We start from the raw sequence: 22,790 nt of genomic DNA on the forward strand, positions 1-22,790 counted from the left end.
CCAGCCCCGCCCCGCCCCGCCCTGCCGGGGGGACCCAAGCGTCCGGGGGGTGGGAGCATGGGGGGGGGGAGCAGGGGGGGGCGGCCGGCCCCACCCCGGGGGGGTTTAACCCCTGCGGTGCTGCGACCCCACCCCCGCCTCTGTCCGTGGTGCTGAACCGGCCGCACTCGCGGCCGCCGCAGTCCCCCCACCAACAGGAAGGGGGGGGGTCAACCCTCCCCCCCCCGTGTCCGCGTCCCCCCCCGTGTCCGCCCCCCCTCCCCCAATAATTTCAGGGCAATACCGCAGCGCTCCCCCCGCCACGAGCCCCTCCCGCATCATGAGTGACATCATGGCACCGCAACACCATAAAAACGTGGCCAAAAGAGGAAGGAGGGGTGCTCGGGGCCCCCCAGTGCCCCCCCTGCGCCCCCCCCCCCCGGATTAGACCCCTAATCCCCCGGGATTGAGGTCACGGCCAGTTCCAGGCGCCTGGCCAGGACTGATTAACGCAGGGGTGCATGACACGGGCTGGACACCTGGGTTTGCTTCCATCTCGGGGGGGGGGGGGGGGGGGGGCACGGCATGAACATGGGGGGGGGTCACAACACCCACTCCCCCCGAGCCAGGGAGCTCCAAGTACCCCCTGCCCCAAACTGCAGCACAGCAGGGCCTGTGCACCGCCCCCCCCCCACCCCACAGACCCTCCAACAGCTACAGGCACCCCCTGCCCCCCCTTCAATGTGACACACCCCCCCCCAAATGTACAGGTGGAATAAATCGCCCCCCCCCCCCAAAACAACAAAAAAAGGGGATTTGGGGTTTTTTAACCAATCTTTGTTAAAAAATACACACTTGCTTTATTGGGGGGGTGGGTGTGTCTGTTTGGGGGGCTGTCACAGCTCGGCCAGGGAACGCAGGCTGCGCTCGTGGAAGAAGCGGTGGGGGGGGCGCACGGGGGGCACACGTTTGAAGTAGGAGAGCACCGAGGGGGGGGCCGCAGGGTCCTCATCGGGATCCTCGTCAGCCCTGGGGCAGGGGGTGGTGGAGGTCAGGGACACCGAGGGGGAGGCATGGAGGACCCAGAAGTCTGGGTGGGGGTCTTGCCCCCCCCACCCCTGAAGGGCAAGGACCCCTGTGCCCCCCCCCCCCCATTGCATGGGTATGCTCCCCCCAGCCCAATCCCCTCCATCGCACAGACAGGCCCCCCCCATTGCACAGGTTTTTGCCCCTCTCAGCCCTGCCGTGCCCCCCACAGGACCCCCCCGAAGACCCCCCCCTTGGCACAGACAAGACCCCACACCGCCCATTACACAGGCCTGTGCCCCCCCAGGCCCCCCACGGCACAGACAGGACCCTCCATGCCCCTGCCATGCCCTCTGCATTACACAGGCCTGTGCCCCCCCCCAGACACCAATGCCCCCCCCATTACACAGCCCTGTGCCCCCCCAGGCCCCCCATGGCACAGACAGAACCCCCTTGTGTCCCCCTCCTCATTTACACCAGTCCCCTTTGCCCCCCCACTCAGGAGCAGCCCAAGCCCCCTGATAAAATCATGCTGGGATCCCCCCAAGCCACAGCAGCCCCCTCCAGCTGCCCACCCCCCCCAGTACCCCCCTGTGCCCCCGACACGCACCACTTGACGGGGACCCCCCTGCGCTGCAGCAGCTCCCGCGCCGTCCCCCAGCTGAAGCGCACGAACTGGGGGAACCCAAAGACGGGCTCCAGGTTCCGCTGCAGCCACTCCTTCGTCTTGGGGTCTGGGGGGGCCATGAGGGGTGCCCAGACACTGGGGTATCCCCCCGCAGCAGGCCACAACCCCCCCTGGGCCCCCCCTCCCCCATTTTGCTACTCCTACCATTGGGGTACCCTGAGCCATAGTCCCGGTCGATGTCCCCCAAATCCTCCACGAACTTCCAGTGCTTCACAGCATGGTCACGGGCAACCTGGGGGGGCAGAGAAATTAGCGGGGGGAGCATATTGGGGAGGGGGGGCTGAAAGCCCTCCCTCCCCATTAAATTTGAACGTTATTTGGTGTGGGGCAAGGCGAGGGGGCAGATGTGGGGCGCAGGGGGTGTTGGTGCTCTGGGCGGTGTTGGTGTTTGGAGTGGGGGGGATGCGGGGGGGGGGTCGTGCTGGGGGGGGGTCATGCCCACCTTGGCGCAGATGCTGGCGGCGCTGACGATGGGGAAGAGCCCGTCAGCTTTGGGGCGCACGGTCACCGCCAGCCCCGGGAATCGCTGCCGCAGCTTCGCCTCATACTTCTCCGCCGGCCCCACTGTGTCCACAAACACCTGGGGGTGCCCCAGGACCGCCCCCCCCCGCCAAAAATCACCCCTGCCCCCCTCCAAAATCACCCCCCAGCTGATCCATCCTGACCCACCCCCCAGCACCACAAAACCCCCAGAAAAGGTCCTCAACCCTCCTAAAACTTCCCCTGGGCCCTGACCCCTCCTCCCCAGACCCCCCTCAGATCAGCCTGGACCCCCCCAGCACCCCCAAAACAATCCCAGACTCCCCCTGTACCCCAAAGCACCCCAAATTCACCCAAAACCAAGCCAGAACCGCCCTCCAGATCCCCAACTCCCCCCCAAACGGCTCCAGCCCTGTAAGTGAAACTAAAGCAGGGGTGGGGAGAAAGAGGGGATTTGGCCGGACCCCCCCCCAGCACCCCAAAACAACCCCAGACTCCCCCCTGCAGCCCCAAAACACCCCATATCAAGCACGGGGGGTGAAGAAAGAAGTGGTTTGGACTCAACTCAGGGTGCCCCCCCAACTCCCCCTCCCCACACCTGCACCTCCCCACCCCCAGGGTCCCACCAAACCCACCTCGGCCACCTGCACCCCAGAGTCCAGTGCGAACTGGATGAGGCCCACGGCCGTGTCATGCGACAGCTCATTCAGGTTGTATTTAGCTCTGGGGGGGTGTCACAGGGTGGGCATCACCCCTCAGCACCCCAAACTGGGGGGGAGGCGTGTGGCAAGAAACGGAGACTGCATGAACCAGGCTCAGAGGCACCAAAGGTGCTGGGGGCGGGAGGCAGGGGGGGGCCCACATTGGTCTGAGGGACACTGGGGGTCCTGGGGGGTGTTGCAGTGCTACTGTGTGGGGGCAGAGGTGTGGGCAGGGGGTTTGGAGGGGGATGGGGAGTTTGGGGGGCCTTGGGGGGCTTGGGGGGGGCTTGACCACTGCTGCACGCAGGCAGAGATATGGGTAGGGGGCTTGGGGGTACCTAGGGGGTTTGGGGGGGCATGGGGGGGCTCTAGGGGGGCTCACCGCTGCTGCATGCAGGCAGAGATGTGGTCGGGAGGCAGCACGTGCAGGGCCCACCCCAGGATGTCGCTCGCTGCCTCCAGCAGCGCAAACCGCTGCTCGCGCTCCCCCTCTGACAGCGTCTTCGAGTCTGGAGGGGGGGGGCAACCGGGGTGAGGGGTCCCCTTCACCACCTCCTACCTCCACCATAGACCCCTCCACCCCCCCGGCCCCCCCACCTCCCCCCCAGCACCCCCACCCCCCCACCTCCCCCCAGCACCCCACCGACTCCAGGCCCCCCAACCTCCCCCACGCCTCAACCCCACCCCTGGGACCACCAAGACCCCCCTCCCGGCCCCCCCACCTGCCACCCCCAGCGCTTCCAGTTCCTCCAGTTTCTCCACGGGGCAGTAGCAGATCCCATAAACCATCGGCCCTGCGTGGCGTAGGGGGAGAAAGAGGGGGGTAAGCCCGGGGCGAGGGGGAAGACCCCCCCACACACACCCTGGGGCCCCCCAACTCGGTCTCACCCAGCACCGGCCCTCTCCCCGCTTCGTCCACGCCGAGGGCGCAGGGGAGGCGGCTGCAGGGGGGGGGCACGGCCGAGCCGAACCGCCCCGCGCCCGCCGGGTCCTGCTCCAGACGCGCCAGCGCCATCGCCGGGAGGGGGGGGGTGTGGCGGGGGCGTGGCCCCGCACAGCCCCCCTGGGAGATGTAGGCGGGAAGGGCACTCCCCCAGCCCCCACCCCGGGAGGTCCCCGGTGGCTGGTGAGGGGGGTCCCTGGGTGAGGGGTGGCGGTCGTGTCAGCCCTGAACAGGGGGCGGGGGGGGAAGCCGGAAAACCGCCGCCCCCCCCCCCCCCCCCCCATGTCCGGGAAGTGCCGCCCCGAGGCGGGAGGTGCCGGGCAGCGCGGGAGGGGGTTCCCGGAACGGCCCCGCCTGCCCATATATGGGCATGGTTGCGTCAGCAGGGGAAAGCCCCGGTACCGCCTCCTTCCGCTGACGTAGGTGCCCGCGGGGTGGGGGGTGGGGGTCCCATGGGGTGAGGCGGGACACGCGGGGTGGGGGGTGGGGTACACCTACCACCCCCCATAACACACAGCACCATGCGACTAATTATCACAATAATTATTATTATTAAATACAAACGTACAAAAATTAAACAGCCACAAAAAAAAGTGCCCCACCCCCCACCAAAGCCGCCCCCCCCCCCCCCGGACACGGGGGGTCCTGTAAACTTCACGGGGGGAGGGGGAAGGGGTGTCCCCCCCCCCAGTATACTCCCCTTGGGGTGTGCAGCACAGGGACTCAATCCCCCTAAAATGAGCCCCCACCCCCCAGGGAATACCCAAGTTGTGGGGGTGGAGGGGGGTGTGTTTGACCCTGCGCTCCCCCCCTCACCCCCAGACCCAGGGGGGTCCCCAGGCCCAGCTGGGGGGCACTGGTGAAGGGCCAGGCCCCGTTTGGGGGCATCCAGTTGGTCCCACAGGTCCCGTTCCTGCAGGCCCTGGGGGGCCCTGACCCCCCCCCGGGGGGGCCCCAGCCGGGGAGGGGGGGGCCTGATCCTGCAGGTCCCTTCAGGCTTGTCTGTTTGGGGGGGGTGGGGAGTACTCCAGGGGTCCCTCACCCTCACCGGTCCTTTTAGGGTTCTCCATTTGGGTGTCCCCAGTTTCTTCAGGTCCATGGTGGGGGTCCCTCAGGTGCCCCACCCTCCTAGAACAGTGGAGGTCCACGTCCAGGGGGGTCTCTGTAGGGGTCCCCCCCGAAGCCATGGGCCTCATCCAGCACGGTCCCATGCAGCATCCCGGGTCTGTGGTCCCCATCCCGCTGGGGCCACCAGGTCCAGGGGGTCCCAATGGGGTATCCACGAGGGTCCCCCCAAAGCCACGGTCCTCATCCACATTCCACTGCCCCGTGTCCATACCAGGGGTCCCATGGGGCATCCACGGGGGTCTCCCTGAAGCAATGGTCCTCATCCATGTTCTACTGCCCCACGTCCATACTGGGGGTCCTGTCAGGGTTTCTACGGGGGTCTCGGTGGGGTGTCCAGAGGGGTCCCCCTGAAGCCACAGTTCTCATCCATGTTCCACTGCCCTGTGTCCATTCCGGGAGTCCCGATGGGGTGTCCACGGGGGTCCCCCCGAAGCCATGGTCGTGTCCGTGCTGGGGGTCCTGTCCGGCGGTCCACAGGGGTGCCCCCCCCGAGTCCCATTCCACATCCCCATCACTGTACCAGTGGGGGTCCCCACCGTGGGCGGGAGGAGCCCAGACACCCCGGACGTCGCCCCCCAGCCCATTCCCCATGGGGGGGGACTTCAGAAGCCGAGGGCCGCGCCGGGGGGCAGGGGGCAGCCAGAGCCGGCGTGGTCGCGCACGGAGCCGCGCAGCCGGCGGACCTGGGCGCGGAGCCCGGCTGCCGTTGCCGCCAGTGCCGCGTTCTGGGCGCGGAGCCCCCGGACGCGCTGCTCCAACCGGGCGATGCGTTCCAGCTTCCTCCGCCGGCACCGGCTGGCTGCCAGCCGGTTCCTGAGCCGTCGCCGCTCCGCTTGCAGCCGCTCCGGGGACTCCGGAGCCGGTTCCGTGGCTTCAGCCTCCGGTGCCACACCGGGGATCCCCGGGAAGGGGGTCCCCCCGCCGGCCGCCAGCCCCGCTGGCTCCGGTAGCGCCACGTTGGGGGGCCCCGGTTGGTGTAGCTCGTCCAGCGCCTGCGTGAAGCTGCCGGTGAAACCGTCGCGTTCCCCTGGCACCGGGTAGAAGAAGCTGCCGGTACCGGTGCCTCCACCGAAAAAGCTGCCGTCGGGGCAAGGCGGCGGTTTGAGCCCACGGAAAGGCTCCGGGGGGGTCCCCGGGGGTAGTGCCCCCGGGAGCGCCCCGTAATCGGGCTCGGGCCGGCAGAAGCCACCCGGGAACGGCGCGGGGCGGTAAAACGAAGGCTCCATCCGCGCACACATGCGGCCGCAAAGGGAACCGGGGCGGATAGCGGCGGCGGGACTCGAACCCACGGCCTCCCCGCCGCGCCGCCCGCCCGCCTTATACCCACCCGGGGCGGAAGCGCGGCCCCATTGGTGGCGGCGCCCGCCGGGCCACGCCCCCTCTCCGGGCCACGCCCCCGCGCGGGAAGGGGCGGGGCCGGCGTGGGGGTGTAACGGCGAGGGGGGAACGACGAGCGGGACACGGGGGGGGGGCGGGGGGGGCACAGAGCGGTGTGCATGTGGCACAGGCGTGTGCATGGGCGGGGTTTGGGAGGGCACACACGTGTGAGCAGGGCCTTGGCTGTGTCCTGGTGCACACGCGTGTGATCAAGGCCCTGGTCGTGTCTCAGTGCACATGCGTGTGAGCGGGGCCCTGGTCGTGTCTCAGTGCACACGTGTGTGAGCAGGGCCCTGGTCATGTCCTGGTGCACACGCGTGTGAGCAGGGCCCCGGTCATGTCTCAGTGCACACGTGTGTGAGCGGGGCCCTGGTCATGTCCTGGTGCACACGCGTGTGAGCAGGGCCCTGGTCGTGTCTCAGTGCACACGTGTGTGAGCAGGGCCCTGGTCATGTCCTGGTGCACACGCGTGTGAGCAGGGCCCTGGTCGTGTCCCAGTGCACACGTGTGTGAGCAGGGCCCTGGTCGTGTCCGGGTGCACATGCATGTGAGCAGGGCCCTGGTCGTGTCTCAGTGCACACATGTGTGAGCAGGGCCCTGGTCATGTCCTGATGCACACATGTGTGAGTGGGGCCCTGGTCATGCCTCAGTGCACACGTGTGTGAGCAGGCCCTTGGTCATGTCTCAGTGCACACGTGTGTGAGCAGGGCCCTGGTCACGTCTCAGTGCACACGCGTGTGATCAAGGCCCTGGTCATGTCCTGGTACACACGCGTGTGAGCAGGGCCCTGTTCATGTCTCAGTGCACACGCGTGTGAGCAGGGCCTTGGCTGTGTCCTGGTGCACACGCGTGTGATCAAGGCCCTGGTCGTTTCTCAGTGCACATGCGTGTGAGCAGGGCCCTGGTCATGTCCTGGTGCACACGTGTGTGAGCAGGCCCTTGGTCATGTCCTGATGCACACATGTGTGAGTGAGGCCCTGGTCATGCCTCAGTGCACACGTGTGTGAGCAGGCCCTTGGTCATGTCCTGGTGCACACGCGTGTGAGCAGGGCCTCGATCATGTCTCAGTGCACATGCGTGTGAGCAGGGCCCTGGTCATGTCTCAGTGCACACGCGTGTGATCAAGGCCCTGGTCATGTCCTGGTACACACGCGTGTGAGCAGGGCCCTGTTCATGTCTCAGTGCACACGCGTGTGAGCAGGGCCTTGGCTGTGTCCTGGTGCACACGCGTGTGATCAAGGCCCTGGTCGTGTCTCAGTGCACACACGTGTGAGCGGGGCCCCGGTCATGTCCTGGTGCACACGTGTGTGATCAAGGCCCTGGTCATGTCCTGGTGCACACGTGTGTGAGTGGGGCCCTGGTCGCGTCTCAGTGCACACGCGTGTGAGCAGGGCCTTGGCTGTGTCCTGGTGCACACGCGTGTGAGCAGGCCCTTGGTCATGTCCTGATGCACACATGTGTGAGCGGGGCCCTGGTCATGTCTCAGTGCACACGCGTGTGAGCATGGCCCTGGTCATGTCCTGGTGCACTCGTGTGTGAGCAGGGCCCTGGTCATGTCCTGGCGCACATGCGTGTGAGTGGGGCCCTGGTCGCGTCTCAGTGCACACGCATGTGAGCAGGGCCTTGGCTATGTCCTGGTGCACACGCGTGTGATCCAGGCCCTGGTCGTGTCTCAGTGCACACGTGTGTGGGCAGGGCCTTGGCGGTGTCCTGGTGCACACGCGTGTGATCAAGGCCCTGGTCATGTCTCAATGCACATGCGTGTGAGCAGGGCCCTGGTCATGTCCTGGTGCACACGTGTGTGAGCAGGCCCTTGGTCATGTCCTGATGCACACATGTGTGAGCGGGGCCCTGGTCATGTCTCAGTGCACACGTGTGTGAGCAGGACCCTGGTCATGTCTCAGTGCACACGCATGATAAGCACAGGCCTGGTTGTGTCCTGGTGCACACGCATGTGAGCACAGACCCCAGCACACGTCTGTGTGAACACATGTGAGCACAGCCCCCGGTCACATCCTGGTGCACACGCGTGTGAGCATGGGCCCCAACCTGTGTCCAGGTGCACACACGCGATCCCAGCCCGCACCAGGGTGGGACACAGGGCACACGTGTGTCCCATGGTCCCAGGGCTGTGTGCGCAGGCTCACACGGTGCCCACGCGTGTCACCTGCCACTCTGCAGGTGCCCAGACGCCTGCGTCCAGTCCCCAGCCCTGAGTCACCAGCGGCACCACCTGACTCACTTCCCGTGTCCCGGCATCGCACGCCTGGGCTGAGCACACGGGACCCCCCAGCCCCCCGAGCCGGGGTCCCCTGGGGACACAGCAGGCTTGGGGGGAGGTGGCCCACAACACACCGGCCTTGAGGGGGGGGGGGGGGCGGGGGGGTCACCCAGGCGTTCGGGCGGGGTGGACGCGGGTTAAAACGTGGCGTGTCTCAGCCTGCCGGGGCGGGGCAGGGACGCACACACGTGTGGATGCATGAAGGCACGTGTGTGGGGGGGGAAACTGGCAACACGGGATGTGCCCCCCCCTCCCCGCCAGGCCCTGTCCCAGCCCCATGCTAATACCCCACACTGGTGGCACTGGGGGTTTTCCCGGAGAGGACGGGGACAAGGGGGACCCAGGCGCCCACACCTCCCCTGGCCCCCTGCATCGCCCCCTCCCCCAGGGACTCGCATGTCTCCTTCCCCCCACCGCAGTTTAGGGGATTTTGGGCCAATCTTGATTTTCCCTCCGAAGTTCTCCTTCCCCATGAGTCAGGCCTGGGCAGACCCCCGCGGACCCAGGTGTCTGCCACCCCCCCTCTATCCCCCACCCCGGGAAACCGAGGCGAGGGGGGGGGGTGGGGGGTGGGGGTGTGTGTTACAAAGCCCAGATGCCTGGGTGCCCCCCGCGCTGAGCCCTCCCCCTGCCAGGAAGTGGCAGGAGCAGGAAGCTGGGGGGGGGAGGGGCGGGAGGGGGGGGAATTTGGGAAGGGGGGCACGTCTTACCCAGACACTGGAGTCCTTCAGCTGATGGGGTTGGTCCTGGGGGGCTGGGGGGGGCTCCTAGGGCATGGGGAGGTCCCAGGTGTGTGTCCCCCCCCTCCGGCATCTTGCACTTGGTGTCACTCTGGGTGCTCCAACGTCTTCAACTGCCACCGGGCTTTCAGTGGGGGGGGGGGGCACCTGTGGGGGGACCCAGATATATGGGGTCAGACCCTCTGTGTGCCCCCATCCCCAGGGGACCCAGGGCCCATGACTCCCCCATTCCCAGGGGACTCAGACCCTGCCCCCCCCCCCCCCCATTCCCAGGGGACCCAGGCCCTGCCCCCATCCCCCCGTCCCCAGGCACCTGGGTCACCCCTCCACTAACTACGATTCAGGGGGGTACTGGGACCAACTGGTGAGGGTGACCATGTGCTGAGCGTGGGGCGGAATGAAGCTTGGGGGGGTCAAGGGTTCGGTGAGTCCATTGGGGAACCCGAGGCCCCCTGGGGGTGGGAATTTCCCAGCATGCCCTGGGCCTGGATGCCTGGGTTCTCACTGGTGGCAACAGCCAGGGACAAGGGGGACACTGGGAATAAGGGGGTGGGAGCACTGGGACTGGGCTGGGAGCACTGGGGGAGGTGCCCCTGGGGCTGTACTGGGAGCACTGGGGGGGTGGTGTCCCTGGGCCACACTGGGAGCACTGGGGGGGGGGGGTGTGTGTCCCTGGGCCACACTGGGAGCACTGGGGGGTGTGTGTGTGTCCCTGGGCCACACTGGGAGCACTGGGGGGGGGGGTGGGGGGGTGTCCCTGGGCCACACTGGGAGCACTAGGATGTCCCCTGGCTTGCTCTAGGGGGTCCCCGGGGCCGCACTGGGAGCACTGGGGGGTCCCCTGGCTTGCACTACGGGGTCCCTGGGCCGCACTGGGAGCACTGGGGGGTCCCCGGGGCCGCACTGGGAGCACTAGGGGGGTCCCCGGGGCCGCACTAGGGGATCCCCGAGGCCACACTGGGAGCACTGAGGGGTCCCCCCGGGACTCCCCCCAACCCGGAACCGGAAGTGCCGCCGCAGGGGCAGAGCCGCCGGGGGGCGCTGTTGCCGTGGCGCTACCGTTAACCCCCTTCCTCCCCCCCAGCCGGTGACGCAACCGGAGTCACCGAGTTCGTCGCTGACGTCAGCGAAGGCGGCGCCGCCAATCCCGCCCCGCGGGCGGCACGGCCCAGCCTGACCCAGCCCCGACCCGCCCGGCCCCCCCGCACCTGGCGGCTGCCGGGCCCCGGCGGGCGGAGGGGCTGGGCCGGGCCGGGCCAGACGGGCGGGGCCGCGCGGTGACGCGGCGCTGAGACAGCGGCGGGGCCGAAGGGAGAGCGGGAGCGCGGCCCCAAGATGGCGGCGGGGTGGGGCCGGAAAGGGGCGGGGCCATGGGGGCGGCCGCGGTGGACGAGACTCTGTGGCCCTGGAGGACCGTTATCAAGATGGCGGCGGCGCGTGACCGGAAGAGGCGGTGTCAGGTGCGGCCGCTCTGGATACGTCTCTGTTAGCTCTGGAGGACCGTGTCCAACATGGCGGCGGGGGCGGGGGCGGCGGGGGGCGTGGCCCCAGGTGCGGCCGCTCTGGGCGCGGCTCAGTGCCCCTGGCGGACCGGCCCTGCGATGGCGGCTATGGCGGCGGGGCGGGACGCGTGCGGGGCGCTGCTCACCTGGGTAAGGGGGGGCCGAGACCGTGTGACCCCCCCCGGGACCCTGTGACCACCCCTCCCCATGTCCTACGAGCCCCCCCCGGGCCCCGTGACCCTCCCAAAACCCGGTGACCCCCTCGTGACCCCCCTCAACCCCCGTGACTCCCCCAGAGCCCTGTGGCGCTCCCAAAACCCAGTGACCCCCCACGGCACCCCCAAGGGCCTGTGACCCCCCCCATGCCCCGTGACCCCCCCTTCTGCCCCATGACCCCCACAGCACCCAGTGACCCACTCCCGGGACCCCATGATACCCCTTCATGCCCTGTGACCCCCCCCAAAACCCAGTGACCCCTCCCGGCGCCATTTGCCTCCTATAAATGTGGGGGTGATTAACGGGGGGGAGTAGGCAGCTGGGGGCGTCATTGCTGGGGGGGGCTGTTGAGGGTAAAAGGGGGTCCCTGCCCCCCCCCCCAGTGATTTGGGAGGGCTTGTGCAGGTTTGTCTGTGGGAATGGGGGGTACTAGGGGCGGGGGGGGCCAGACACAAGTTGCCTATTCTCAACCTTGAGCAGCCCAAGGGCGGCTGTTGGGTTGTGGGTTTTTTTTGGGGGGGGGGGGTCATGCCTTGACCACCACCCCACTTGATACCCCCCCCCCCAGCTGCAGACCTTTGCCCCCCCGTCACCTTGCACGTCCCCCCAGGATCTGGCCAGCGGGGTGGCCCTCGCCCATGTCCTGCATAGCATGTGAGTCGGGGGGGGGCACACGCTGCCCCCCTACCTTGGGGACACACCCTGGGAGGGGGGGCAGTGGGAAAGGGGGGGGGCACACCTGATTTTCCCCCCACCCCCCCCAGCGATGCTTCGTGGTTCAACGAGACGTGGCTGGGTCGGATCCGGAACGATGCTGAGGATAACTGGCGGCTGAAGGTGGGGGGGCACACCAGTTTTGGGGGGGGGTGCGCTTTGTAGATGGGGAGCTGGAGGATTTGGAGGTGTTGGCTTGTGGGGGGGATGTTGCAATTTGGGGGGCATGACAGGGTTGATTGTGAGACCTGGTTTGGGGGTGTGAGTTGTGGAGACCTTGAGGTAGTGTGACAGCAGTGGGGGAGTGTTTTGGTGGGGGGGGGATTTTGGGGGTCTCGGGGAATTCTGGGGGTTGGGGGTGGCTCCCAGCTTTCCCCCCACACACAGGTGAGCAACCTGCGGAAGGTGCTGCAGAGTGTCCTGGAGTACTGGCAGGATGTGAGTTTGGGGGTGTACGGGGGTTCCAGGCCTCCAGGACCCCCATTTTGGGGGGGGGGGGGTGTCCCCCTGGGAGGGGGCTGACCTCTGATTTTCCCCCTCCAGGTACTGGGTCAGGCTGTGGCAGATCAACACGTGCCCGATGTGGCTCTGGCAGCCCAGCATGCTGACCCAGAGCAACTGGGTAAACTGGTGCGACTGGTGCTGGGCTGTGCCGTGAGCTGCGAAAGGCGGGAAGGTGGGTGTCAGGCTGGCGTGGGCAGGGGGGTCCAGCCTTGAAATGCCCCCCTGATCCCCCCTAACCTTCCCCCCCGGCTTCCCCCTCTTTACAGAGCACATCCAACGCATCATGACGCTGGAGGAGTCGGTGCAGCATGTGGTGATGACGGCCATCCAGGAGGTGGAGGGGCTGCTGGGGGTCTCGAGGGGGGGGGGGCTTGGGGGTCCTGGGAGGGCTTGGGGGGGGCATTCAGGGGGGCTGAGTGTGGCCAGTGGAGTCTGTGGAAGGGTTTTGGGGATGCTGGGGATTTTGGGGAGGCCCTGGGGGTTTGGGGGGAGCTGGAAATTCTGCCCCCCCCCCCCCCCCCCCAGTGCCTGACCCCCAGTTTATAATTAATTTTATCCCGCAGCTTTTGGATAAGGAGCCCATGGAGACGATGGCAGTGGAGACATACGGGAACTTTGACACGCAGGTGGGGGGGGCAGGGGGGCAGATTGAAGGGGGGCTGGGTGAAGGGGGTGGGGAGGCAAAGCCAGGCTGGGGGGGGGGGCCAGCTCTGGTGGCAGCACTTGGCTGGGGGGGGGGTGGTACACAGAGCCCTGAGGCTGGGGTTTGGTGGGGGGTATCAAGGTGGGACTGGGGGGGGTGGGAGGGTTTGGGGGGTGTCAGGGTGGGGCGAGGGGGTTTGGGGGTTGTCAGTGTTGGAGGGGGTGTTGGGGGTGTCTGGGTGCCCCCCCTGCCCCAGCACTAACCCCCCTCCCATTTCCCCCCCCCAGTCGCGGCGCTATTACTTCCTGAGTGAGGAGCCCGAGGAGGTCGGGGGGCCACAGCAGCGCTGCCTTGAGCTGGAGCAGCAGGTGGGGGGGCCCTCACGTCCTGCTCCCCGCCCCTCCTAGAGTTCCCAGGGCTAGATGGAGGGCACCCAACGCAGTAACGCTGAGCGGGAGGAGATTCTTTGCTGTCTTGTGTGAGGGTTGGGTACTCGGACCCACAAAACCCCCCAGACCCATGGGAACTTCCCAGACCCATGAAGACCCCCCCCAGGGAGGGAAGCACAGGTGCTGGTGTGCCCTGGCAGACCCCTCGGTGCCACGGGGCAGGTGGCAGTGCTGCTGGAGGAGAAGGGCGCATTGGCAGAGGAGAACCGGGCGCTGCGGGAGGAGACGTCGCAGCTGGAAGCTGCTGCTGCCGGTGCCACCGCCAAGAAGCTGCTGCTGCTGCAGACACGAGTGGAGCAGCTGCAGGAGGAGAATTACCGGTAGGACCGGGGTGCTGAGGGTCCTGAGCCGGGAGGGGGGGAGGGTCCTGTGGCCACGGGGGTCCTTTTGGACGGGTCTTGCTCTGATTTTGGGGGGTGCTCCCTGATCCTTGGGTGCGTTGCCCTGATTTTGGGGGGCGTTGCTCTGATTTTCAAGCTGTGTTTTGCTGTGGAGAGAATAAAACCGGGGGGGAAGGGGTATGGTGTACCCCTGTGCTGTGGGGGGCTGACGGTGATGTTGGGGGGACCCCCCACAGGCTGGAGAGCGGGAAGGAGGAGCTGCAGGCACGCTGCAGCCAGCTGGAGCAGGAGGCACGGGGGCTGCAGGCGCGGGCGGAGGAGCTGAGCGGCCTGGCCGGGGAAGCCCGAGCTCTGCGCGACGAGATGGATGTGCTGCGGTGAGGGGGCGGGGGGGCGGGATGCCGGGGTACCCCCAGCGCGGGGGGAGCCCCACATCCCGGCCTGAGTGGCGGGTGTCGGCGGCAGGGCGTCGTCGGCCCGCGCGGGGCGGCTGGAGGCGGCGGTGGCGGCGTACCGGGGCCGTGCGGCGGCGGCGGGGGACCTGCGGCGCTGGCTGCGGGCGCTGGAGGAGCGTCATGCCGGGCAGCTGCGCCGGGCCGCCGTGCTGCAGCAGCAGCTGGGCCGCGCGCAGGCCGGGTGCGCGCAGCTGGAGGCGGCCCGCAGGCAGGTGGGCGGGGCTGGGGGAGGGACGGGGCGGGGCTGAGGTGCTGGGGCAGGGATGGAGGGGCGGGGCTAATGTCCTGGGGCAGGAACAGGGCGGGGCTAAGGGAGGGATGGGGCGGGGCTGAGGGGATGGGCAGGACTAAGGTGCTGGGACAAGGATGGAGGGGCGGGGCTAAGGTGCTGGGGCAGGAACAGGGCGGGGCTAACGGGATGGGCAGGACTAGTGCTGGGACAAGGATGGAGGGGCGGGGCTAAGGTGCTGGGGCAGGAACAGGGCGGGGCTAAGGGAGGGATGGGGCGGGGCTGAGGGGATGGGCAGGACTAGTGCTGGGACAAGGATGGAGGGGCGGGGCTAAGGTGCTGGGGCAGGAACAGGGCGGGGCTAACGGGATGGGTAGGACTGAGGTGCTGGGACAAGGATGGAGGGGCGGGGCTAAGGTGCTGGGGCAGGAACAGGGCGGGGCTAAGGGAGGGATGGGGCGGGGCTGAGGGGATGGGCAGGACTGAGGTGCTGGGGCAGGGATGGAGGGGCGGGGCTAAGGTGCTGGGGCAGGAAGAGGGCGGGGCTATCGGGATGGGCAGGACTAGTGCTGGGGTAGGGATGGAGGGGCGGGGCTATGTGCAGACCCTAATGCAACAGAGGTGGGGGCGTGGCCTGGGATTCAGGGGCGTGGCCATGCCAATAGGCCCTTCCCTACGGGGGCGGGGGGGCATCATGCATTAAGGGTGTGACCTACAGGAAATATGTAAAGATGGGGGAGGGGGGGCGTGTCCCTTGGTAGGGGGGTCCCAGGGGTGGGGCCATGGGCTGAGGGGGTGTGGTCAGCCGTGGCCCCGCCCAGGTGGAGGAGCTGAGCGGGCAGCAGGCAGAGGCAGCGCTGCGGGCAGAGAAATGGCAGCTGGAGTTCCAGAACCTGCAGGAGAAGTTCGAGGCGCTGAACAAGGAGAAGGAGGTGGGGAGTTGTTTGAGTGTCCCCCCCCCTTCCCCAGACGCCTGGGTTCCCCTGATGATACCCCCCCCCCCCCAACAGCGGCTGCTGGAAGAGCGGGATGCCCTGCGCGAGGCCAACGAGGAGCTGCGCTGCGCTCAGGTGCAGCAGAGCTGCCTGCGCCAAGCGGGTGAGTGAGGGACCCGCGGGGAGGGGGGGGGGACGTGGGACCTGTGGGGGGCGGTGAGGGACCCCCTGGGGGCGTGACAGACCTAACCGGCAGGGAGGGACGGCGCTGAGCACAAGCCTTACACGAGACACTAGAGATTCTCTGGTTGGGGCAGCGGCTTTGAGCAGGGGGGAACCAGGGTTGGGGGGGGGTTGGGGACACACACTGCTGTCCCCGGGGAGGGGGTGCAATGGGGGTCCCCAGGGTGCAATCTGGGGGTGTCATCTCCTGCCACTCCCCTCCCCAACCGGCTTTCCCCCCCTCCCCCCCAGATGCGGTGCTGGAGAAGGGTGCAGCCCCAGCAGGAAATTTGGCAGCTGAAATCCTCCCTGCAGAGCTGAGGTGGGTGCAGGAGGGGCTCCCCAGCTTTGGGGTACCCCGTAGCCACCCCCCCTAGACCCCCTCACCCTCCCAGGGAGACGGTGGCATGGCTGCGGCGGGAGAACCGGCGGCTGCAGGCGCAGGAGGTGATGCTGCGACGTCAGCGGGACCAGCTCCAGCGGCGGCTGCGTGACACCGACCAGCAAAGGTGGGGGCCTGAGGGGGGGTCACAGTGTCCCACCTACCACACCAGACCCCCCCCTCATCCTTGACATACCCCCCTCACCGCAGGCTGGAGGCCACGGGGATGGCAGAGGTGCGGACAGTGCAGGGGGACCCCCAGGAGGAGGTAAGTGGGGTGGGAAAAGGGGGGGGGGGCTCCCATTTCACTGGGGGGATTCTGATATTCTGGGAGGGGTCCGTATTTGGGGGCAGGTGAGGTTTGAGGGTGCACGGCATGAGTCCCCTCAGGTTTGGGGGGGATGCTGCAGTTTGGTGGGCAGGTGCTCCACAGCTTTTGGGGCCCCCCCTCACCCCTCATTTCCCCCCCCCCCCCAGTTGTTGCTGCTGGAGGACACACTGGAGGAGCTGTGAGTGCGTGTGGGGGGCAGCCTGGACCCCCCGGGGGGGTGGGGGGGCAGGGCAGCCTGTCCCCATGTCCCCAACCTGTGTGTGCCCCCCCCCAACCCCCCCCCCAGGGAGGAGCTTCCCGAGGCAGGGGCAGAGCTGCAAGGGGATGAGGAGCTGGAGTCACCGAGAAACACTGGTGGTACGGAGGGGTCGGTGGGGGGGGGGTCGTTGGGGGGGTCGCGGAGCTGTGCTGTGCCTCAGTTTCCCCCAGGAAAGCTGTGTGTTGGCGGGGGGGGGGGGGGGGCAGGTGTGGTCCCCCCTGGGGGAAAGGGGCTGGTTTGGTTGACCCTCCCTTCACCTTGACTTTGTTTTGGTGCCCCCCCCTGCCCCCCCCTCTGTTTGTGCCCCTGCCCAGGGTCGCGGTGCCAGAGGGAGGAGGCCATGCATGTTCTGGAGCAGCGCTGCCATCGGCGTGTCGGGGGGGCCTACATGGTGCGGGGCTGGGGACCCTCCCCCGGGCTGGCCTGGGGGCACTTCAGGGACCCTCAGGGTTGTTTTGGGGAGTTGGGGGGGTTCAGGGGCTCCCCAGAAATATCACACCTGTACTGGGGTGGGGGGGAGGCACTGGGACCCCCTAGACATCCCCTGGGTTGTGGTTTTTTTTTGGGGGGGGGGGGTGGGGGGTTGGGGACCCTTGGGGCATTTCTGGGTGCTGGGCTGGGGGGGCCACCTCTTTGGGGGGATCTCGGGGGGGGCCTCCCCGGGTGTTTTCTTGGCTGGGGAGGAGCCCTGAGGAATCTGGGGGGATGCTGGGACACCACCCCCGAGGGTTGTTTAATGGGGCAGAGGGTCTGGAGCTGGGGGGGGGCATCACCCCAGGAGGGGGCTTCTCGGTGTCGGAGGTCCCATGCTGTCACCCTGCCCCCCCCAGGCACTGGAGCCGAAGCCCCCCAACCCCGCCACAGCCTCCATCCTCCACAGTCTCCGGAACCAGCTGCAGGAGAAGGATTCCCTGATCCGGCACTTGGAGGTGAGAGGGGGGGCTGGGTGGGGGCCTTGAGGGTGGTCCTGGGGGGTCTCTGACTCCAGCTCCCCCCCTGTGCCCCCCCCACAGAACGACTACGAGCGGAGCCGGGCGCAGCGGGAGAGGGAGGAGCGGCTGCTTGTCACCGCCTGGTACAACATGGTGAGTGATGGGGGGGTACCGAGACCCCTGGGGGGGGCACAGAGACCCTCGGGTGGGCCATGTGTACCCCCTGGGGGGGCACATACCCCCGGGGGAGGTGTAAATATTTCTTAGGGGGGTGCAGAGACCTCACGATGGAGTAGTTATTTACAGGGGGGCTGTAAACTGGGGGGGGGGGGGCAGTGTTGAGAGCCTGGTGCTGGGGGTCTCCATGGGCTCCCCGCCCCCTCCACCAGCACTGTGGGTTTGGGGGGGGTCTGACACTCAGTCTGTGCCCCCCCCAGGGCCTGGCACTCCAGCAGCAGACCAGCGAGGGGGGTGGGCTGCGGGCTCCCCACCCCGGGGCTCAGTCCTTCCTGGCCCAGCAGCGCTTGGCCACAGCCACCCGCCGCGCCCGGCCCCCCCATGGCCGCCCCCCCAACCGCTGAGCGGGGGGGTCCTGGGGGGGGTCCCCCCCTTTCTGGGCTGGTCCCATTTTAGACACTACAGGCTCGGTGTAGCCCCCCACCCTTTGGGGGGGACCGGGCCCTGCACCCCTCTTAAAGGGGGCTTTTAGCACTTCTATTTTTCTACCCCTTTTCTGTGGGGTGGGGGGTCCTGCACCCCCGCCCCCCCACCCCCCCCCCTAAAAAAATCCTTTCAATAAAGCCACAAGACTCAGGGCTGGGGGTTTATTTCAAGTGGCAATTCTTGGGGGGCTCGTATAGGGTTGAGCCGCGGTGGGGGAACGTGTGTTTGGGGGGGTCCGTCTGTCCGTCCCCCTTAGACCACGTCATCTTTGCTGGGGTGCGGGATCCAGCGGTCGTGGGGGCTGCTGCCCCCCCCTGGGATGTCCCCCAGGAGAATGGCTGTGTCCCCCCCCAGGCTGTCCCCATCCCCTGGGGTGGGCTCGGGGCCAAGCCCCGCTTCGGAGCCAACGCTGTTCTTGCGGCGCAGCAGAGAGAAGCGTCGGGCAAAGGTGCCCGGGGGAGAGCGTGGGGGGGGCTCCAGGGTGACCCCAATTTCCTCCAGTGGCTGGAACTGCATCTCCTCCTTGGCCAGCCTGGGGGACACCGGGGTCACTCTCAGTGCCCCCCTCCAGATCTCAGGGTCACCCCCAGCCCCCTCTGGACTGGCTTTGGGAGTGTCCCAGGCTGGACCCTGGGGTCCCTGCGTGGTTTTGGGGACACCGGGGAGGTCTTGGGGTGGCTGGAGGGGGTCTGGGGGTAGTTTGGGGGTTGGTGGGGGTGCCTGGGGCAGGATGCTGTTTTGGGGGACCCCAGGGGGTTGGTGGGGGTCCCGAGGGACCCTTCTGGTAGGTTTGGGGGGCTTCAGGGGCTGAGGTGGGGGATTCCTGGGAAGGGGGGAGATGCCAGGGCAGGGGGCTGCTGGGGTCCCAGAGTGCTGGGGACGTTCCAGGGTCAGGGGGTCCTGGGTGCTGGGGATCCCAGGTTGGGGGATCCCGGGGTGCTGGAGGTGGGGGAGTGGGTGGGTTCCTGGGCACTGGGGGTCCCAGTGCGGGGGGGGTCCCAGTGTGCCGGGGGTGCCAGGGTCCTGGGGCAGGGGGTTCCCACTGTGGGGGAGTCCCATTGTGGGAGGGTCCCAGGGTGCTGGGGGTCCCGGAGCAGGGGCGTCCCAGGGTGCTGGGGTCCTGGGGTGGGGGGGTCCCAGGGTGGAGGGTCCCGTCCCCACTCACGCCACGTCGAAGGCCGAGCCGCGGAAGGGGGGCTGGCGCAGTGGGGCGGCCGCAGCCGTGTAGGGGGCGCGGGGGCTGGCGCTGTCCCAGTATCGGTCCCGCTCCAGCGCCGGAACCTCCCCGTACAGCTCGTCCACCGCCAGCATCGACACCTGTGGGACAGACATCAGGGTGTCCCGTTCCCCCCCCCCGCGCCGCCCGGGACCCCCCCCCCCCGCCACCCCCCTGGTGCCCAGCGGGACGGGGGTACCTGGAAGTTGCGGTCGATGAGCGTGTTGGTCTCGAAGTCATCGTCATCCTCCCCGAAGGGGTTGATGAGCTGCTCCGCCACCTGCGGTGGGGCCACTGTGTCCCCAGGGCCACCGCCTGTCCCCCGGCGTCACCCCCTGCCCTGTCGCTCCCCCCTCACCTTGAGCCACCCCACGTAGAAGAAGAACTGGAGGAGGGTGAAGATGGGGACCCCCAGGTCCAGCTCGTGTCCCGCATAGCCCTGGGCCGGGTCCAGGAACTGCCGCCCGATCAGGCAAGTGACAAAGAAGGTGTAGACAGCGATGGTCACCACCTGTGACGGGGGGACAACACCCGCGTGGCCCTCCATGACCCAGAGCACTGACCCCCAGGGCCCTCCGGCCCTCTCCATGTCCCGCCACGTCCCTTCACATCCCTCCATCTCCATCCAGGCTCCTCCATGTTCCCCTGGGCCCCTGTGTCCCTCCTTCCCTGGCCGTGTCCCCAGATGTCCCCCCATGTCCCGTGGTGACCCTCCATCCCCATCCAGGTCCCATCCCCCCGCCCCCGTGTCCCTCCATCCCTGGCCGTGTCCCCTGGTGACCCTCCGGCCCCTCCAGATTCCCCTGTCCCCATGCCCCCATGTCCCTCCACCCCTCTGGGTGTCCCCAGAGGTCCCCCCATCCCTATCCCCCTGTGTCCCCCCCCACGTCCCTCCATCCCCATCCAGGTCCCCGCCATGTCCCTCCACCTCTGTCCACGTCCCCCCCTCCCTGTCCCCCTGTGCCCCTCCATCCTCACCCAGACCTCTATCCCTCCTCTTCCCCCCCGCCCCCCCCTCCCTGTCCCTCCTCCCAGTGCTCCCAGTGCCCACCTGGGTGTACACCAGTGGGACGCTGATCCAGTCGTAGTGGAAGAGGAGGCTGCAGTGGCCGCGAAAGCGGTTCAGCTCCTGGGGGGGGGAGGGGTGGCACAGGAGGGTTGGGGGGGCTCGGGGGGGGTCCGGGCGGGCGCGGGGGGGTTGGGGGATGGGTACCTCCATGAGGAGCTTGAGGGCGCAGTCGTCGCGCACACGCCCCTCCCGCCGTGCCTGCCCCGCCAGCGCCCCGAACCAGGCGCAGGGCACCCAGAACTTGTTGTAGGGGGAGCGCAGCCCCTCCAGGCGCCGCCGCTCCTCCCGCGTCAGGAACCCTGCGGGCGTGACGTCACTGTCCTGCCCGCGACGTCACCCGCCACCCCCCATGACGTCACCGCCCAGCAGCACTGGCGCCTGGTGACGTCAGGGTGCCCCGGTGACGTCACAGCGCAGAAGTCAGGGGAACCTGCGCCCAGCCCTGCCGTGTCCACGTGATGCCGGCACCGTGCCCTGATGCCATCACAGCCCCACCAGTGCCACCGCCGTGATGCCGCTCCCACCTCCAGTGTAGTGCACAGTGACGTCACTGCCGTGATGTCACCCCAGGGCATCCCCCCCTCCCGCTCCCACCCAGCCTGTCACCACCCCTGTGCTGCCGTCACCCCTCCGATGACATCATCGCACCCTGACGAGGTCACGCACCGGCCTCCACAAGGTGGTCGGTGGTGGGGAAGCGCTTGTAGACAGCGGTGCTGACGGCGCGCAGCACCAGCAGCGCGGCCAGGCTGCCGTAGCGCATCAGGGTCCGACGCAGGATGCGGCCCCGCGCATCGGCCCCGTGGACGTTGCCCGCCACGGCCACCATCAGCCCGTCCGGAGCCGGGACGCTGCGGAACTGCCCCCACCAGCGCTCCAGCACCAGCGCCACGTAGAAACCTGCGGGACTGGGATGCACTGGGGGGGCACTGAGAGGGGGCGCGGGGGGGGACTTGGGGTCGCTGGGAGCAGTGGGAGCACTGGGAGGGGGTGCTGGGGGCACTGGGAGCAGTGGGAGCACTGGGGATGGTGGGAGCATTGGGAGGCGGCGTTGGTGACAGTAGGAGCACTGGGACGGGGTGTTGGGAGCACTGGGGGGAGTTGGGGACGCTGGGGCTCTCACCGAGGACGAGGGACACAGGGATATGGTTGGTGGGTACAGGGACACTGGGAGCACTGGGGACACTGGGGGACCTCACCAAGGACGAAGGACATGGGAATGAGGTTGGTGGGTCTGGGGACACTGGCAGCACTGGGAGCAAGCACTGGGGGGAGCTGGGGACACAGGGAGACACTGGGAGGGGGTGTTGGGGACACTGGGGGACCTCACTGAGGATGAAGGACATGGGAATGAGGTTGGTGGGTCTGGGGACACTGGGAGCACTGCGAGCAGGCACTGGGGGGAGCTGGGGACGCTGGGAGGGGGTGTTGGGGGCACTGGGGACACTGGGGGACCTCACCGAGGACGAAGGACACGGGGATGAGGTTGGTGGGTCTGGGGATGCTGGGAGCGCTGCGAGCAGGCACTGGGGGGAGCTGGGGATGCTGGGAGGGGGTGTTGGGGGCACTGGGGACACTGGGGGACCTCACCGAGGACGAAGGACACGGGGATGAGGTTGGCGGACTTGTCACAGTACAGCACCAGCTTCTCAAAGAGCCGCTTCTGCGCCTCCGACAGCAGGAACCTGGGGGTGGGGGGGGGCGGGGAGGGGTCACCAGTCCAGACCCCCCTGCTGGCTGCACGTGTGTCCCCCCATGTCCCGCCATACAAGGTACCATGTCCCCACACTCCCTGTGTGTCCCCAGCCCCGCATGTCCCTGTGTGCCCCCCTCATGCCTCGCCGTGACCCCTCGTGTGTCCCCATCCCGGTGCACCCCCTGTGTCCCCACACCCCCCACGCACCGCGTCCCACCGTGTCTCCACGTCCCCATCCCAGTGCACCCCCCGTGTCCCCACGTCCCCATCCCAGTGCACCCCCAGTGTCCCCACACCCCCCCACGCACCGTGTCCCACCGTGTCCCCGCGTCCCCATCCCAGTGCACCCCCTGCATGTCCCCATCCCCCGCCGTGTCCCCGCACCCCCGTGTCCCCCCGGGTGCCCCGCACCGGTAGGCCAGGCTGAGCCCCAGGTAGGCGCTGAGGAAGAGCAGCAGCTCCCGGTAGAGCAGCTTGTAGATGCTCCCGCGCCAGAGCAGCAGCAGCTGCGAGAAGCCCCCGAATCGCGCCGTGGCCACCCGCGAGGTGTAGGTCACCGTCATGGTGGCCGCAGGGACACGCAGGTGGCACCTTCGGGACGGCAAAACCCTGCGGGACACAAAAACTGGGGGGGGGGGCACATGCACTAACCCAATACCTGGGGGAAACCAGCACCTTGGGGACCCCCC

General features: G+C 68.3%; 3 protein-coding genes across 9 annotated transcripts; 1 reads left to right on the plus strand and 2 right to left on the minus strand.

Annotated features, from left to right (window-relative positions):
• Positions 1-815: 815 nt before the first annotated feature.
• Positions 816-3,918, minus strand: RNASEH2A (ribonuclease H2 subunit A). Its single transcript, XM_037407563.1, has 8 exons — positions 3,763-3,918; positions 3,597-3,668; positions 3,257-3,383; positions 2,809-2,896; positions 2,136-2,273; positions 1,838-1,925; positions 1,616-1,739; positions 816-1,008 (listed from the first exon to the last, which is right to left on the minus strand). The coding sequence occupies exons 1-8, from the start codon at positions 3,887-3,889 to the stop codon at positions 876-878; spliced, it is 897 nt and encodes a 298-aa protein (XP_037263460.1). The 5' UTR covers positions 3,890-3,918; the 3' UTR covers positions 816-875.
• Positions 3,919-10,556: 6,638 nt separating this feature from the next.
• HOOK2 (hook microtubule tethering protein 2) lies at positions 10,557-18,271 on the plus strand. 7 transcript variants are annotated; one of them, XM_037407257.1, is made up of 22 exons: positions 10,560-10,803; positions 11,630-11,715; positions 11,826-11,898; positions 12,163-12,213; positions 12,319-12,451; positions 12,546-12,613; positions 12,843-12,905; positions 13,210-13,290; positions 13,512-13,691; positions 13,949-14,089; positions 14,178-14,375; positions 15,218-15,328; positions 15,407-15,494; positions 15,806-15,875; positions 15,949-16,062; positions 16,146-16,203; positions 16,413-16,444; positions 16,553-16,623; positions 16,840-16,916; positions 17,356-17,454; positions 17,539-17,610; positions 17,895-18,154. In XM_037407257.1, the coding sequence occupies exons 1-22, from the start codon at positions 10,714-10,716 to the stop codon at positions 18,036-18,038; spliced, it is 2,100 nt and encodes a 699-aa protein (XP_037263154.1). In that variant the 5' UTR covers positions 10,560-10,713; the 3' UTR covers positions 18,039-18,154. The 7 variants fall into 7 exon arrangements, with proteins under 7 accessions (XP_037263155.1, XP_037263151.1, XP_037263152.1 ...); XM_037407260.1 differs by lacking the exon at positions 10,560-10,803 and adding an exon at positions 10,884-10,995 and having other exon boundaries at positions 13,534-13,691; positions 14,178-14,379; XM_037407254.1 differs by lacking the exon at positions 16,840-16,916 and having other exon boundaries at positions 10,558-10,803; positions 17,895-18,271.
• Positions 18,272-18,280: 9 nt separating this feature from the next.
• BEST2 (bestrophin 2) lies at positions 18,281-22,706 on the minus strand. The gene is made up of 9 exons (XM_037407261.1): positions 22,513-22,706; positions 21,996-22,090; positions 21,072-21,305; positions 20,550-20,704; positions 20,388-20,465; positions 19,695-19,847; positions 19,536-19,616; positions 19,286-19,437; positions 18,281-18,652 (listed from the first exon to the last, which is right to left on the minus strand). Exons 1-9 carry the CDS (start codon positions 22,662-22,664, stop codon positions 18,373-18,375), a joined length of 1,380 nt encoding a protein of 459 aa, XP_037263158.1. The 5' UTR covers positions 22,665-22,706; the 3' UTR covers positions 18,281-18,372.
• Positions 22,707-22,790: the final 84 nt, after the last annotated feature.

Source organism: Falco rusticolus, chromosome 13 (genome assembly GCF_015220075.1).
Source record: "Falco rusticolus isolate bFalRus1 chromosome 13, bFalRus1.pri, whole genome shotgun sequence".
NCBI classification, from domain to species: Eukaryota; Metazoa; Chordata; class Aves; order Falconiformes; family Falconidae; genus Falco; species Falco rusticolus.